The sequence below is a fragment of the Zeus faber genome, assembly GCF_960531495.2.
Source record: "Zeus faber genome assembly, chromosome: 9".
NCBI classification, from domain to species: domain Eukaryota; kingdom Metazoa; phylum Chordata; class Actinopteri; order Zeiformes; family Zeidae; genus Zeus; species Zeus faber.
In genome coordinates, this window is record NC_137197.1 from 16109100 (window position 1) to 16126292 (window position 17193).

General features: G+C 47.4%; 1 protein-coding gene across 1 annotated transcript; it reads right to left on the reverse strand.

Moving 5' to 3' along the window:
- Window positions 1-6509: 6509 nt before the first annotated feature.
- Window positions 6510-14471, reverse strand: hepacama (hepatic and glial cell adhesion molecule a). Its single transcript, XM_080006915.1, has 7 exons — window positions 14263-14471; window positions 10974-11321; window positions 10003-10284; window positions 8402-8492; window positions 8095-8162; window positions 7491-7561; window positions 6510-7329 (listed from the first exon to the last, which is right to left on the reverse strand). The coding sequence occupies exons 1-7, from the start codon at window positions 14366-14368 to the stop codon at window positions 6943-6945; spliced, it is 1353 nt and encodes a 450-aa protein (XP_079863041.1). The 5' UTR covers window positions 14369-14471; the 3' UTR covers window positions 6510-6942.
- Between the last annotated feature and the right edge of the window lie 2722 nt (window positions 14472-17193).

Below are 17193 nucleotides of genomic sequence, written 5' to 3' on the forward strand. Positions count from 1 at the left end.
TGATGGACGGCTGCTATCTTGCCCATCACACTCCTGCCCCGACGGGCTCCTCGTCTGTCCCAAAATTTTAATCCCACTCATATTCGCTTAGAACACATACACTTCCACAGAAATCCTACTCCGAACAACACTGCACCAGACCAGGATCTGCAGGGCATGAGGGGTGAGAGTGATTCCGGTTCAGCTTGCTTGAAGGACTCGCACCACCACACCCTGCAAATTTAAATGCAATTGCCAACAGCACACAATGAGCACTGTGGTTTCCCGGGGTGGCGGGTTGCTGGTGGGTTGGTGTGGGGGCGTGGTTGGCTGGGGGGCGGACGGGCTGGCCCCCTGCTGGCTAGGCTGTGGTCCTGGCGGCTTGCGCCTGGTAGCTTAACGTGTGCTGCGACCTGGTGGGGCAGAGGAGAGCGCCGCCAGGTGCCTTCTGGGGCCCATGGGGGTCTGCTTGCTGTTGTAGGTGTGGGTTGGGTTGCAGGGGGGCGGCTGGACTCTGGTCAGCTGCGGTTGGGCAGGCCTTGCCCTTACGCGGGGCGTGGGTGGGCATGGGGGTCCCGCCGGCTCGCCTGTCATGTCAGTCTGTCAGCCACATAATACCGGCCTTTTACAGGTACACCAGAACCAATTGGGATAAGTCCTGTGCACTCGCTGGGGGACACCTCACACACACACACCCACACACCACCAACACCTGCTTTAAAAACACCCCAGCAACCTCCTGATTGTGTCCCTCTTGTTTCCTCCCTCATTTACTGCCATAACTATGACAGGAAGAGGCCACATATCCAATTGCTGTTCCAGTTTTCCTGGACCTAATTAACTCTGTTTTTCAATACATGTTGTCATCCAGTGTTTGTTTTCCATTTAAATGTTGTTTGGTTCTATGTTTATTAGTCTCACCCATGGTGAATCTCCCCCTCTTGGAGTAGTGATTTGTTGTTTATAGACCAAAACATGGTAAAATAGTTTACCAAAGAGGAGGATTGGTGGCGGCTCTGTGTAACAAAAAACTGTGCTCTTGTCATCCTATAGGTTGTCCACAGGACAGAGTTGTTGCATCATCAATCACTCTTGATGATTTAAGAATTAATAAAGAGTTGCTAGTCCTAGATTCAATACCATACAAATACTCCTTGTTGTATGCCCAGCATGCTGACAGCACAGGTTAAAAAAATAAAAAAATAAATGAACTAATTTGTCATGGCTCCAGCCGTGCCTCCAGTTGTTTCCTTGTTTTTTTCATGTGTCCCTTTCCCCTTGTGTCTCCTGTCTCCCCTGTCTGTCTCTGTGTGTATATAAGCATGGGCATGGCTTCCGGTCCTGAATCTCCCGGCTCCCTTACCCACCGGCGCATCTGCACATCTCTTTGCTCAAGTATTCAAACCCTGGCTCTTCATCCACTCATCCCCAGATTGTTGTTTCACCTCAGTGGTACACTACACGTTTCAGGCCAACTTAATATCAGAGCATATTAAATCTTGTAAAGGATGGGCTAGTGGCCCGGAATGAATCTGCCCATCTTGATTCTTTATTTCCCTAGCTACCAGACTAGATAATTGCCTTTGTGAGCGTCCGAGGGAGAAAGCTAGTCGTCAGCCACCTCTGCCCACTTCTCGTTCCTTCCCTCCACCTCTCACGAGAACAGGTCCAGGCCCTCCCCCAGTCTCCCCTGTTCTCCCCAGCCCCAAAGTCCCCACTTTCCCGGGAGAGGAAAACCATGCAGCTGGAGTGGACCCGCCTCTCCTCAGCTGAATGTCACCAAAGAATGGAGGCTAAGGAGTGCATCTACTGTGGTCAAACCGGCCACTTCCTCGCCACCTGTCCCCGTCAGCCAAAAGGGGAAGGCTCAATATGGCAGTTTTGCCACCAAACGCCACCCAAGGGACATGTTCAGGGCCCTCCGGCACAGAGACACAGACAGCGGGGGGTTGTTTAAACCAGTTAGTTGTAGAGGGGAGGCTAGGTGGAATTAGCCAGGAGCAGATTGAACATGTCATGACACGGCTCCTATCCTAAGTGCATGTCTGGATGGGGTTTTTAAACCTGCTCCTCGTCAGCCCAACCAACGAACATCAGGTGTGGCTGCTCAAGCCATCCCATCCACCACACTCAACAACTACTGGGGGGGTTCTGGTGAGTCCAACTACCTCTTCTCCTGCCTCTAACTAGAATGCAGCTGGAAGCCACGTTGTGGTGGAACCAACAGTCCCTGTCTCTGGCAACCTTACTGGACTCCGGCGAAGACGAGAAATTCCCGGACATTATCTTGCCGCACAAGCGGGCAGCGTCTGAACCTTTAACCCCTGAAAGCCGTGGCTCTCAACGGCAAAATCCTTGCCCTTGTTACTCACAGCTCAAAACCTCTTCATCTCGTCCTCTCCGGCAATCCCTGTGAGTACCACGGGTTTTATCCTCCTCAATCTTGCTGTGACAATCCTCGAGCCAACGAGAATACTGAACGATTGGTCTTAGTGCACATAATTCCGAAGCCCACTGAAATTAAAGTTGATTCGGGAGCAAAATGCAATGAAATGCCACAGGAGACTTTCAAACGAGTGACTAATGGCAAGAAACTTGTAAAGCAGGAGGAAGATATAAACCTTGTTGCTTATAGAGGCAGCGAATTGAGACTGAAGGCCTGGTCACACTGTCACTCTGCTTTAGGGAGCACCACCACCCATTGTCTTTCTTCAAAGCAGACAGAGAGGTGAAACCACTCCAAGAATTTTGGGTGTGTGTGAACACGGGAATTGTCACAATGAATCGCGATGTCCATCAAGTCACTATGGAGAGCAACACAGACTTCACTTCAGACTTTAAAGCAGAGCTTGAATGCATGCAAAGCATGGGCCAGTCACTGGGCCTACAGACTGCGTCTCATCCATGGAACAGTAGCGGCACACATGAGGAACAAATAAGAAACAAGATGGCTGGTCAAGGTGCCTAATAGTATGTGCTTTGGGACCGTCTGAGTGTTCCTACCCCACAGAGGAGTAGGCCAATGAGATCGCTTCCACTATCCAGTAAGTGAGACGAGCTTGGGACATGGGTTGGCCAATTGTCTGAGATAAATACCAGACACAAAGGTGATCGGACTGCCATATGGTGTGCGTGTGCTCAACATAAACCAATATCGCCCCGACAGGGCACGGGATATGTAGGCTCTCGCCCTCCTCTGAGCCAAAGAGAGGAGGAGAAAACAAAGAGCAATAAATCATGACTGATTTGAACCCCTCTTTTATGTTCTTGGGCTGAAAAACCGGACTGGGTTTCAACGTAACCCTCCGATTATACGTGGAGAACACCAAGCAGGACTGGTGGACAGACAGTGAGGCCAGGTTTCGGACGTGTTTTGCCAAGACAAGTGCCAGAAGCAATGCTGACTTCAACGACAACGTTTTTTCCTCCACCTCCTGGAGGAGGTCCGGTCGAAAGCGGGAGCACCCACGGTGTACCTACGATGAGGGACCTCAGATGGGAACCACAGTGGGAACCAAGTCTGTGTCGGCCACCAAGGGGCCACCAGACCCAGTTCCACCCTGTCCTCCCTCACCTTGTCCAGCACCAGCACAGAGGGAATGCATATAAATGAGCCCAAGGCCAGCAGTGAGCCATGGCATCATGACCCAATGGGGGGGTCGTCATTCCAAATGGAGTACCATACCAGCCAGGTTGCCCAACTCTGGCTCAATGTTCAGGGTCAACCACTGGCTGAAAGCCTGGATGGGGAGCATGTCTTTAAGGAGTGCCACAAGACGACCTCACCTTCTTGGTGAAATACTCCGGCACCAGGAGGGGACGCGGGCGGGGAGGCTGATCCCCAGCCTCTGTAAAATACGCCCCAGACAGCATGGAGGGAGCAGTTGGCCCGGGGTCTGCCCAAGGGATCCCCAGCAACAGCAGCTCCTGGTGGAAAGGCCCCTGGGACGGTTTGTGAGTCGCACCTTGTGCCTCCTCACCTGCCTCTTCCCCCCCCCCCCTCCTCCACCTCAGAGCTGCATGGAAGTCCTGTAACCCCTGGTGACAGCTAACTCCTCCTGATCCACCTGGCAAAGATGCTGAGAGAGATCCAGAGAGGTGGGAAAGCGTGGCCTCGAAACAAGGCCCAAGGACGGGAGAGCCAATTCCTCCTATTCGCCCTCCCCTAAGACGCTCCAAGGCCTTTTGGCAGAATGGTGACGACTAGGGAGCGAACCGAAGATGTCAGCACAATGGCGGATTACTTCCAGCGTCAGACTCGAGCAGTCAATGCAGAAGAACGGGTCCGACAGCGCGGCCTCTGCGTGTGCTTGGCCAACACGCAGATGCACAACGGGTGAGCATCCCTGCGGATCATGCACGCACCGCAGCCTGCACTTATCTTCGCGTCCGCAGCCGACATAATTAATTCATTAATATTGTCTTTCTTAATTTCCGTAAAAGAGGGCTTGCTTCCAACAGAGAGCTGAATAAGCAAAGAGGAAGTATGACAGGCGGTGACCATGTATACAGTATATACTGGGGGGCGAGCCATATGATGGGTGCCCGAGTGGCCCAATCATAGCCTGTCAGGGCCAAGTTTAGACTTGGTTGGTTTAAAGGCGTTTTCAGCTTTTCCAGTGGAGCTGTCTGGAGACAGCTTAGGGCAGAGTAAAAACTCAAGTCCGTAAAGGAAGTAAAACCTGATGGTTCGCCTGGAGGCTCTCAAGCTCAGTATGTACGCTCCTAATGTTCTTCTGTGAAGTTTGACATCAAGTTTTATGACATATTATCGCCACTACCTGTCTGGAATGCTTATGTGAGCGTTTTTGCGATTTTGTGAGTGTTTTTGCGCTGTCGTGTGGATGGAGACATGTTCTTTTTTTTTTAAACAGAGCGGAAAAACGTGTTTTCAGAAAAATCTGTGTATGTGTGGACAGCGCCTAAGTATTGAAGTTGGATTCCAAGTGGCATTCTGGTTTTGTTTTGGCCATGTTGATGATAGACCAATGCTCCCTCTAGTGGTCGAAAATCATCCTTTTTAATCTTTAAAGGGGCTTTGTTTTGTGCATTCCCTATAACAAGAGAGTAGTAATTAACTAGTTCTACGAGTTCAACTAGCACTTATTTGCTGCAAATGCAGATATAGGGATAAATGACTGCATGTCCCAGTTGAATTCTCTCTCTATAACATTTTTGTACCTAAATGGGAGATACCAAGAACTTTGCTTTGATCTGACCGTACACCATTGACTCTGATGTTACGTTTGGAGTTGATTGGAACATTGATTAGGCCTGTAGACCTATCTTTAGTAAATCATGTTTTTTTTTAGTTCAAGAGCAGTTTGTTGCTCGTTGACATGTAATCTCTCTGATTGAAAGTTCCCTGCTGAAGCTCGTAAAAAAACTGTCCCTGAAGCCCTTTTCCATTTTTCCATCAATCAAAAAACCTCTCGTGGCTGAATCAGATCTTTAAGTGTTTCCCAATGCTGAGGTACAGTTTCAATCGCAATAAATTCCTGCCCTTTGATGACAGTAGAAACTTCAACATACTGATTTTATTACAAGGAAGTAACTACAGTCAATTCCATATTATAAAAACAAAACAAAATAATAAAACCAGGAAAATAAAATAGCAAAATAAAGTGCTATTTCAGGATTTTCTTTACAATTACAGCAGGGGCCTCAAACTACAGGCCTGGGGGCCCTCACCTGGCACATGTGACAATTTAATGTGGCCCGCTACACGTTTTTAATTTATTGTTGAATATGGCCCGCAAATACATTTTTATTATAATACATTTTATTTGTAATATTTTAAATCACAATGTTTAATTAATCTATGCAACTTTTCTCTCCTATGTTTTCAGATTATAAAACAGAATAAAATAGAATGCAACAAAGATTGTCTTTATTGATTGATGTGATCTATTTTGAATTCATTTTATTTCAATTACATTTTTAATTACATTTTGATTGATTCATTTAATTATGTCTTGAATTTCATGTATTTATTTATTTCAATTCAATGTAATACATTTTTAGGCAATTCACCAATGCTCAGTGTAAAAAAGAAAAAGTTTCGCAAAAAAGTTTTGGAGAGAAATTTTCCGGTTAGTTGTCCCTTGATTTCCACTGTGGCCCCCCTACGAGGAGACACCCTGGCCAGCGGCACTCAGGTAGTTTGGGTTTGAGACCCCTAAATTACAGATATAAATATGTATGGAAATGTATGAGCGACATCTAATGGAAAAATTGAGAATAACAAGTTGCAAATGAGTTAAAAAATAACATTTTAATTCATCCGCTGAATGCTGTTGCCTCACGTAGTTTGCATATATTGTTTGTGTAAAATATACATTTTTATTGTTGAGCAGAATAAATACAATTCAAAAATGTATCTGTTTTCATTGTTGTTTATTGCTTTATGTTGAGGTTATACAGTACAATGACCTAATCAACAATACAAATACACTGGTGGGTTGAATGTTAAATTAAATGTTTTAAAATCAAAAATCCGCAGAGAAAAAAAAGATGAACCCCCCCCCCCCAACCTAAACATTCATATACCTTTACATATATACAGGCACTTAAAGTACAATATCAAAAGTTCACAAGGGGGTTCATCGGGAGGCAAGACACAGTAGATGAGGACGAGCTGGAAATTGTCTTAACTTGATGTATGGTTGGCATAGATGCTGATGATAATTGAATTACTCTCAACAAAGAGGACGAAAATGTAATGTCATACATGTACATTGGTGGACTGATGGTGGATGATGGAGAACACACAAGGGCAGATTCAATAATGGTCAAATTCAATAAAATAAAACCTATCATAGCTCATTATATCCAGTCCACTCTCCCACCAGCACTAGACCCACACATCATAAACGTACTGTACACACCTTTATCAGAGTATGCATGGTATACAGAGTACAGAGTACAGAAATGCATTGGAGCATCATTGAATAGTGTCTCTGATCACTGTGGCGTCGGGGAGTTAGCCTCGTCGGTGGCTCCTGCGCTTTCATTTGCCTTTGGAGGCAAATGGCTGGTCGGGGGGCCGGCAGCGGGGCGGGGCTTCCTGACCGGGCTGAAGACGTGGTGATGAGGTGACGGCCCCGGAGAGTGAGAAGGGGAATGGACGGGGCTCAGCGGAAGGCCCGGGGGCCTTATCGGCAGCGGGTGGGCCAGGGGGGAGTGCATGGGGCTGCGGGGGTACCTGCGGGGGGCCGACCACAAGGGCCTGTCGCCGGTGATGGAGGAGAAGGACGGAGGGTGGGAAGAAGGGATGTACACGTCAGGGCCGCTCATCTCCGACGGGCCGAGCATGTTCCCTGAACATTCCTCTAACCTCTCCAGTGTTTCCTGGAGAAGAGGGACAATATTAGCATCATTGCACAGTTTCTCAATAATACAAAGGAAATAAAGATGAAGTGTTTGCACATAATTTTGGAGGAAGGCTTAAGATGTTGGCAAAGTTGATGATCTAGCTCCTGTACAGTACGTGGTCAATGCAAGTCACTTACGTCTTCATTGAGAACATAGAGGGGCATCGGGCTCCTTCGACCAAGGGTGGAGGGTTTAGGTACAACATCAACTGCAAAAATAAATAAATAAAGAAATCAATGAAATTTTGTGTGTATATATATAAATATATATATATATATATATATATATATTTTTTTTTATATACATAATAATAAATATGTAAAAAAACAATATAAAAATTTGAATATGTTAAAATTATGAATAAAGAAATTAATAATACATTAATAAATTAATGAATAAATAAGTAAATAAGTAAATAAATAAATAAAAAACAAACAAACAAACAAAAAAACAAACAAACAAACAAAAAAATAAATTAATTAACTAATAAATATTTTAATAAATAAATAACTTTTTTTTTTTTTTAATAATTACAATTATTATTGCCTAATCTTTTACTCACCAGAAGGGGTTTGTCGATAATTAACTAGGAAACACCAACATTTGATAGAAAAAAAAAAGTTTTTAAATGCAATTGAGGCAAAAACCGCAAGAGAAAAACTGTACAACGTCACAAAACCTCACAAAAAACATGGAGCTGTGCTTATCATTATGGATAGTGTCAACATAGTAATTTATTACCATCATGGCCGTTCTCACTTTGCTCCTCATAGATGGGTGCTCTCTGAGGGACAGAGCGATGCTTCTTTCTATAATGAACACGAAAGAAACAACCTCAAAAAAATATATATTTTTTTGTAGTGATGCGTTTAACTGCTGGTTCCTGGCGCCAGAACATTTCCGGGGGAAACTTCATGTGAGATGCTCGTGGGAGAGCCTGCTTGGCCTGTTAAGATTCTAACTGCCGCCTTGATGCATGTGCTGAGGCCTTGGAATCGAAGCATGGAGAGGGCCCGAACGAGTGAAGGAGCGAGACAGGGACTCTTACTTGGAGGGTTTCCAACAGGCGCACACAGTCACCAGGGTGATGAGGAGGAATATCCCCCCAGTGGACAGGATGATGTAGAGAGAGCTGCGTCCTGCGCCAGAGGGAGACGGGGCCACAAGGAGAGAGGGAAGGGGGGGGGGGGGGTGAGAGAGCGAGAGAGAGAGAGAGAGAGAGAGAGAGAGATTACAAATAGGGGTGAAAGAAAAGAAGAAAGAAAGAAAGAAAGAAAGAAAGAAAGAAAGAAAGAAAGAGGGAGAGACAAGAAAAGAAAATCAAGATGGAGGAGCCCAGCTCGCTCAGGAACAGCGGGGCTCTGCTTGGACTTTCTCTCACAGCAGAAACAAGGGGCCGCCCTGGCCAGACGCGTGTGTTTTTTTGGGCCGGGGAAAGTAAATGCACGTGTGTTTTATATACACAGCGGCCCCCAGGAATTCGTCATGGTATAGAAACCTTGGGAGAAAAAACAGTCTTTGCCGGCGCCATGTCTGTTATTGGCCATAAATGATGATGACATGATCACAGTCACCGCGAGACCTCGGACGAAGCTGCAGTGCAGCGCTGAAAGAAGTACTTTTGAGTAAAAAAGTATTATAATACCCTAACACCAAATTACACAAATATAAGTGAAAGTACCGCATTGACATTTCTACTTCAGTAAAAGTATATAAGTGCTTGCTCCTATATGTACTTAAAGCATTAAAAGTACTTGTAAAAGTACCATTGAGTAGTGATAGCAGATACAACACCTACTGCATCTGTTTTGAAATGTAGTGGAGTAAAAATGAATATACTAAAAGCACTTGTACTTAGTGATGTTCCACCCCTGGAATCCAGACGGCTTTGGGGTGAGGTAAAGTGCTCTCTCTCTCTCTCTCTCTCTCTCTCTCTCTCTCTCCACAGTTCGATATTAATGAGCCATGGATTGCTGAGCTCCAGTGGGACAAGAAGTGTCTCCCCATAAAGGAATGTGTTTTTCTTAAGAAATTAGATTGTGTGCCGGGTCCACTCGATCACTCATTAGCTCGCTCGCTCAGTCGCTCGCTCACTCACTCACTCACTCACTCACTCACTCCCTCACTCACTCACTCACTCACTCACTCACGCCTGTGCTTGGTCATTCCTTTGAATATCGAGAATCCTTTATAAGGATCCCAAAGAGACAAACTTACCATTAATAAATCTACTCTTCGTCGAACCAAAACGTACAATTTTGTCAGAAAAACATGACTGACCCTCTTCCATATAAACACACCCACTATCAATAAATATCACCGCTCTTTACGTTCTCCTCTTTATTTATTACACTGACATTGGCCGTCCATCTTTGTCTTGTAATTGACACCAGACATTTAACCTTTGTATTTTATATTTAAATGTACTACTTATTTATTTCATTTTTTTGTTTTTGTAATTTGTTTAATTTATATATGTCTTATCGTCTCTTAATACCTTCATTTCAGTTATACTGCATTGGGGACCTGATATGGGGGCGGGAAATGGAAGAAAAAAATTGTAAAAATGTAATTTCTATTATTTCAGTTATTGTGTTTGAATCTTTCCACTTACAGAATACATTTGTCTGTAAAACGTTGTCTACCTACTGTAGACCGTGAGCTTGACGGGCATGCTCCTCATGCTGCTGATGGGGTTCTCCACCGTGCAGACGTAGACGTCGTCGTCAGCCATCAGCACCCGGGCGATGGTCAGCACCTTCTGGTCCGCCGACAGCAGCAGGCGGGTGTCGTTGCTCAGCACCGTCCCTCCCTTCTGCCAGCCGTAGATGGGCTTGGTACCGTTGTCGTGGGAACAGTGGAGGTTGAAAAACTCGCTGTACTCCAGCACCGAGGAGGCCATCATCTGGATGTAAGGTTTTGTCACAGGGACTAAGGGGGGGCGAGAGGAGAAACAACAGAACTGATAAATGGACCATTAATCAATTAATTTATTAATTGATTTATAAATGAATTGATTGATTGATTAATTATTTTTTGTTTTAGATTCATTATTTATTTTATTTTTTATTTATTGCATAAAACAGCCTGTATGCCATGTTCTGCATCGACACCGCCGTAACAAACTGAAGTGAAGCTATTTCGGCGGAATTCCAGTCACGTGCACACCAAGAGACTGTGTCCGCACACTGATCCCAATAAAATGTTTTTGGGGTTTTTTTTTTTTAGAGGAGAGATGATCAGGGGTGAGTGTAGCCCAGGGACCAGGGCTGTTCAACTGCATACTGTCGGGGCCAGGAGTTTCCACCTGGAAACTTAGTAAGGCAAAGTCATTTTCATTGTTGCAGTGTAGCTAGGAGACGCAAAACCACCTCTGTATGCTCCAAATCACCACAACAAAAGCTTAAAAATGAACCAATACATTTCAAAATAATATAGGATTTATATTCTTAAATGCACACAATTTCTGAAAAGTCATATGGTGATATGCACTGTGTATGAATGTACTGTATGTTCCTTGACGACCTTCAAATTTATTCAAAGGGGCCCCACTTGGCCCGCGGGGGACGCCAGTTGAACATTCCAACCCATCGCGCTCTGTTTGCTCGGGCTTCTCGTACCGTCCACAGTGAGCTCCACGTAGTGCTCTCCGGTGAAGGTGTCGTCGGTGATGGAGATCTCCACCTCATAGGCCCCCTCGTCGGACAGCTGCAGGTTGTGGAGCAGCAGGGAGCCGTTCTCGTACAGCAGGATGCGGTCGCGGTACTCGGGCCTCAGGTTCCCGATGATGCTCGTCCCGATGGACTGCACCACGGTGACCGGCTTGTCCCGCTCCCTCTTCAGCTGCCACTTGATGACGGGGTGGTCGGAGCTGCTGCTGGTGTAGCTGACGGAGAGCAGGGCCTCCCTGCCCACCGTGCCCCGCACTAGCTGGGCCTGGCTGGTCACGTTCACCGCCGAGACCGCCCCTGAAGGGGGGCGGGGGTAAAGTAGTAGAGAAAAACATACGCCTTAAGGTCTATTTGTTTGTTTTCAGGATCTCCATCGGCTGAGGCCTTGACGACCAGCGGCAGTGCAATGCCGCAATGGTGAGGCAAGGCGAGTTGGAAACATCTTTGACGCTAATGAAGAAAAATTGAAATTCTTGACCAGTCGTGGGGCAGCACGCGTACTATCAGCAGCAACAAGATGAAGAAAATTGATATTAAGCCTAACGAGGCTGAAAACGAGCTGAAATTCCATTAGAACATTTTGAAAATTGAACCAAACATCGAGGGTAAGATTCAAGATTCAAGAGATTCAAGTGGTTTATTCGTCACATGCATATACATACGTTCATACATATATGCAGTGAAATGTCATCGCAACGCACCCGGAGATTCTGCACAATAAGCCTTACCTAATTCCTGGCCAACTAACTGACCAACTAACTGAAACTAAAACCTAATGCAGTTAGTGAATAGAATAATACAAATAAAATAAAAATAAAATAAGGCTCAAAAGGATAATACAAAGTGGGGGTACAGAATAGAAGTGAAGGGAATAGAGTTATGTATACGGGATAGGCTATTTGTATAAACAGAATGAGATGAAATTTCAGGGGTATAAAAAATGTGGAATTATAGAGAGTTATTGCAAAAAAACTCACGATTTTGCCAGCATGTTGAGGTCACAGGTCAATGTGATACGTGTTTAAGGGTTTCATTAAGGTCTTGACTTACAAATATAGACACTTAGAACCAGAGCTGGGACCGCCCCCTTCAAATATCAAACCGTCTGAGTTCTCTAAACAGCACCGCCCTGGATCGTTGCTACGAGGCCGGACTTTGACTTCCTGGAACCTGGTCATCAAGTACTAACCGATTACAAAGCTGCCGCTACCGCCATATTGGTTTTGGCCTAACAAGTTGGCCTAACAATCCTAAAACTGATTTTTATTTTTTTTTTAAAGAACATAAACCCATAATGTTGAAACTTTAGGTTTGAAACTTTGACGATGACCGTTAGTGAGGGGAGTGCAATTTGGATGATACAAAGACGATGTCTTTGTGTTTAAATCTATTTTTTCATCATTTCACGATTCTTCAAAAATAGATATTTCATTATTTCCAATTTTTAAAAACCATCACAAGTAGAAAAAAAACAAAGCAGTCTACTTCCTTCGATCCTGGTCCTTCGACTATGTCAATGTTTCAACTACCCCCCCCCCCCCCCACAAACACACACACACACACACACATACACACACACACACACACACACAAATCCCTCTGCTTGAAATGACTCGGTGCTGTAACGTGGACTCGTCGGGTCACACATCTTGACCCATTACTGTTCCCAGTCCTTTGGAACGTCGCTCCCACAGGGCTTCATCACGACCCCCCCGTCGGCGAACAAATAATATACAGATTTTGATTTGTGTTGCTCTAATTATCCCGCGGCCCCCCTGCCGGGGATACGTAGGGAGAAGGTATTACAGTGCTGACCGCATTCTGGCCTTTATGGAGGAGCAGTGTCCTGGCAACACCACGCACCACGCAAAAACCTTCCAACGCTCCCAGGGGAGGCACCGATAAGTCAGAGGAGCCCGAGTCGTGAGGGCCCGGTCATTTGGCTTCTGGTGGAAGCACCGACAGGAGGAGGAAAAATAACGCGCAGAGGGATGGAGGGATGGTGAGGGAGGGAGAGAGAGAGAGAGAGAGAGAGAGAGAGAGAGAGAGAGAGAGAGAGCGACTGCAATGTTCACTCTCTTTTGTGAAGCAGTTAGCATGGCATCGCCCCATCGCCGGGGTAACCATTTGGTCCGCCTGACAGGAGTTGCCAGGGCGATGAGACAAAGGTGGCGATTGTTAGAGCGAGTTTACTGCCATGAAAGGAGGGGGCAAGAGGGAGAAGGGGGGGGGGGGGGGTGAGAAAGAGAGAAAGAGAGAGAGAGAGAGGGAGGGAGAAAGGAGAGCGAGAAAGAGAGAGTGACTCTTTGTCAGCAGCGAAGAGGGAGATAGACACAGGATCCAGTCATTATGAGGCTTTGCAAAAGCGCCGTGGTCCGGCGTGAAGTGTGCTACGGACCACGGGACTAAACCCAAGCGTCAACATTTTAAAAAACTCAATCTATCGCCGGGCCCCCGCCGGAAAGAGCCGTCCCTCGCCCGGCGCTCCGGGTGGGTTTTTTCCCGAAGAGCGGACCCCGCGTCGGCACTGAGCTCCCTCCGCATCCTTGTCTCTCCCCCTCGAAGCCTGGGATATCATTGCACTTAACCTGCACTTCCCGTCCTTGAATGGCAACAAAGACGGGCGGCCGCTCGAGACCCCTTCCCAGCTCTTTTGAGGACGGGGCCCAAATCAAACGGGGGCTGGATAATGACGGCCCGTTATTCAAAAACAAAAAAGCACTCTGAACGCAGCCGTAGTTACGGTCCATAGGAAGAGGCCTGGCAATCTGGAACGGGTGCATCCGGGTGGGTAGATTAGGCCTGTGTTCGAATTGCACTGAAACCGGTTGTCTTTGTTATTATGGGTCTTTTTTTTAAGGCCGTTTCTAGGATTTTATTTATGCGCTTTTTGTTCCTCTTTGCTTTGATAGAATGCGTGTTCACGCCTTACGCACAGCTCTCTGAATCGCCCTTGTGTACGAAGCGTGCCGTACAAATAAACTTGATCACGTGACGGAGCAGAATAGGCCTGCAGAGTCCACACGATACCAGAAAACTTAACAATTTTGAACGGATTCTGATTGCTAAAATCAAATCACAAAGAAATAATGAACAAACTCGCGCTTTTTTTTTGTTTACCCCAACTCTGTGGCTTGGAATTTAACAAAGAGATGACCCTTCCCTGTACCCGTCCCCTTGCAAGCAAAGCGGTTGCAAGTAACAATCCGTGGACCCTTGAGAGCGCCCGGCGTCTTACCGGCGAAGAGGAGCAGGGGAAGGACGAGGCCGAAGAGGAGCGCCGGCGGCGGAGGAATGTCGGCGGGTCTGCGGCTCGCCGAGGTCTCCCTCCCCTCTGCCTTCATCTTGTGCCCGGCGCTGAGTCTCTCTCCCTGCACCCGGCGATCATGGTTTACCCACGCTGAGCACGTCCCCGCGGCCGAGCACCCGGCATTACTCTGCAGAGCCTGCTCTCCACACTGGCCCCTGCCCCGGACACACTGAGCCCCACTCCGCTCGGCACCCCAGCCAGGGCCAACAACAGCCAACTTGTGTGGTGTGTGTGTGTGTGTGTGTGTGTGTGTGTGTGCGCGCGCGGGTGCGTGTGTGTTTGTGTGTGTGTGTGTGTGTGTGAGAGAGAGAAAAAAAGAGAGAGGGAGGGAGAGAGAGAGGGAGATGGAGACATGCTGTAGACGGGCTTCTCTCTTCCACTTGACAGCGCCCTTTCATGCAACAACGGGGGACAGAAATTATGGTTTGCTGCTGTTGTTGGCGTGAACACCCTTCGCACCCCCCCCCCCCCCCTTTTTAAAAATCTTTCCTTAAAGTATCTCATTATGAGTTTGCGTGTTTTCCTGTGTATTGAATGCACATTCGTTGTGTTTGAGTCGCTTCCGCTGGAATTCCTGCGGGGGTTGGGGAGGGGGGGTCCAGCTACCTCGACCAACACAGCGAATCGAAAAGGCGCCAAATTAAAGAAGTGGAACGAGTGAACTTGAGTGAAGAACAAGCGGGGCCCCCTCCTCCTCCTCCTTCCCAATGCCTTTCTCTCTCCCTCATGCAAAGCCTCTGGCGGGGGGGGGGGGGGGGGGGGCCGCAGCACTGGCTGTGGACCTCACACAGTTTGCGCGCTACGGTTGTACTTCTCCAAGTGTCCTCTAGAGGGTGGAGAAGGCGCATTAATCCACTAACCACCGCAGACCGACTTGGGAGTTGTGGCATGTAATGGATAACGACATATGTTTTATTTATTATTATTATCATTTTTTCCTCTCAACAACTTTGTTTCAGACGTGAATGTTTCTCTTTTAACAATAGCGCAGGACGGCCCACCGCCCCTGTGAGTGATGTATGCATTTTTATTCCAAATGCCACATTGAAGATTCTCTCGGGTGTAATGTGTTGCCGCCGCTCACAACACATTACACCCACACTGTGTGTCCCACGGATCAGGAGATGTCGGCTTGCTTCCATTCACGGCCACGCTCGCCATTGATCCTCTACCTCTGATATTTCGGTTGGGGTCAAAGTCTATTTTGTCGCACCACAAAGGACGGCGTTACGCAACACAAAGCGGCAGCGGGGTCGGATGGGGAGGCTGGAGGGATGCGGGAGAGGGATCCGTCACCTCGCATCCTCGCCGGAGCTCTCCCAGGGATGCAGTGAAACTCAGACTCCTCTGTAGTTCGGCCATCAAAGCTGAACCCCTGCCCCCGCCTCTGCCCCCGTCGCCGCACTGAGTAGCGGCAGCGCCTCCCTCCGCCTCTCATCTTCTAACAGGCCCTAAATCAAGAGGAACTCTTCCCGAGCAGCGGAGCAGGAAGGGGCCTCTGTGGCTCAGAGCCTCTGTGTGTGTGTGATAAATTTTGAGAGACCCTTCCGCTTATCAAGCAACATATTTTCACCGAATGACATTTCCGTGCCTCGGTGTGATAACTCCGATCAAGGTCTGACACGAATCTCCTGCGTGCATATCCCTTTTGTTTTTGTTTTTTTGCAAACGGGGGCGTACGGCGGAAAAATGATCTTTATGCCATTGCATGCAAGGCACGGTAAATCTGTGCAATTTCCAAAAGAAAACATCCACCACACCATAACGCCGTCCTTCAGCCGGCCTGCGTCATGCCCTCTGCAATCATCTACCGGCTGTGACTAATAGTTGACTACTAATCAGACTGGTCACCCTACGTGACCTCAATCAGGGGTTCTCAGCGTAAGGGTCCGGGGACACCCCAGGGGTCCTTTGAGAGGTCCAAGTGGGTTCCTCGCTGGTCCCCAGAGAAGTGATTAATACTTGATTACCACCGACGTTAGCACCACCAGAAAACGTACAATAACGACTGTTTTGATCATAGTTTCGTTGTGACCCAAAAAAAAAATCTTCTCAGATGCCCAGAAACAAGCAGGGGTCTGTGGCCTGATGCGCATCTAATCGAGGGTCCTTGACGTGAGAAAAGTTGAGAATCACTGACCTAGATAGAGCCAGTGCATCTATGGTATCTATGCTACAGAGCTGGTGAGGTCACACGCGAGAGCCAACAGATATTGCGTTACTGCGCACCCCTCCCTGCATTTCTCTAATTACCACCCAGGAGAATAGAGAATCTCTTTCCAGTGACAAGCTGTCGGTAAAAAAAAAAAAAAAAGACCAACCGAGCAGATCAGTCTAGGTGAGGACTACCTCCGGAAAATTGTTCACGTCGCAACTTGACCGGTTAACTGGGCGGATGGAGGGATTGCACTTTTCCCGGCAAACCTGTAGGAGCGTGAAACTGATACTGCAGCGAGAGCAAAAGACGGGATTCATATAAATCCAGTAGTTCCCGTGAGGTGAAGTCTCAACCCGCCCTGCCGCGGCTTCTACGGAGGGCCCCGTTCTTTTTGCAATTTACGCCTCCGAGTGGGTGTTCTGCTATGTTTGGAGGTGTGCGGAATATTGATTCCTCACCCGCCATCATTAAAAAAGACACACAAAGAACGTCCCATGGAGCCTGTGGGACTAGGAGAGAGGGAGGGAGGCAGGGGGGGGAATGAAAAGGAAGAGGGAGATGGAGGATGGCGGCGGCGGTGGTGGCTGAGGAGGCGGTTTCTCGTATCCTCCATGCTGGTTCAAATGTCCTGCATCCACCAGCTGGTGATACCATCAGGAACTTGTCCATGTGTGCGTATGTGTGTGTCTGTGTGTGTGTGT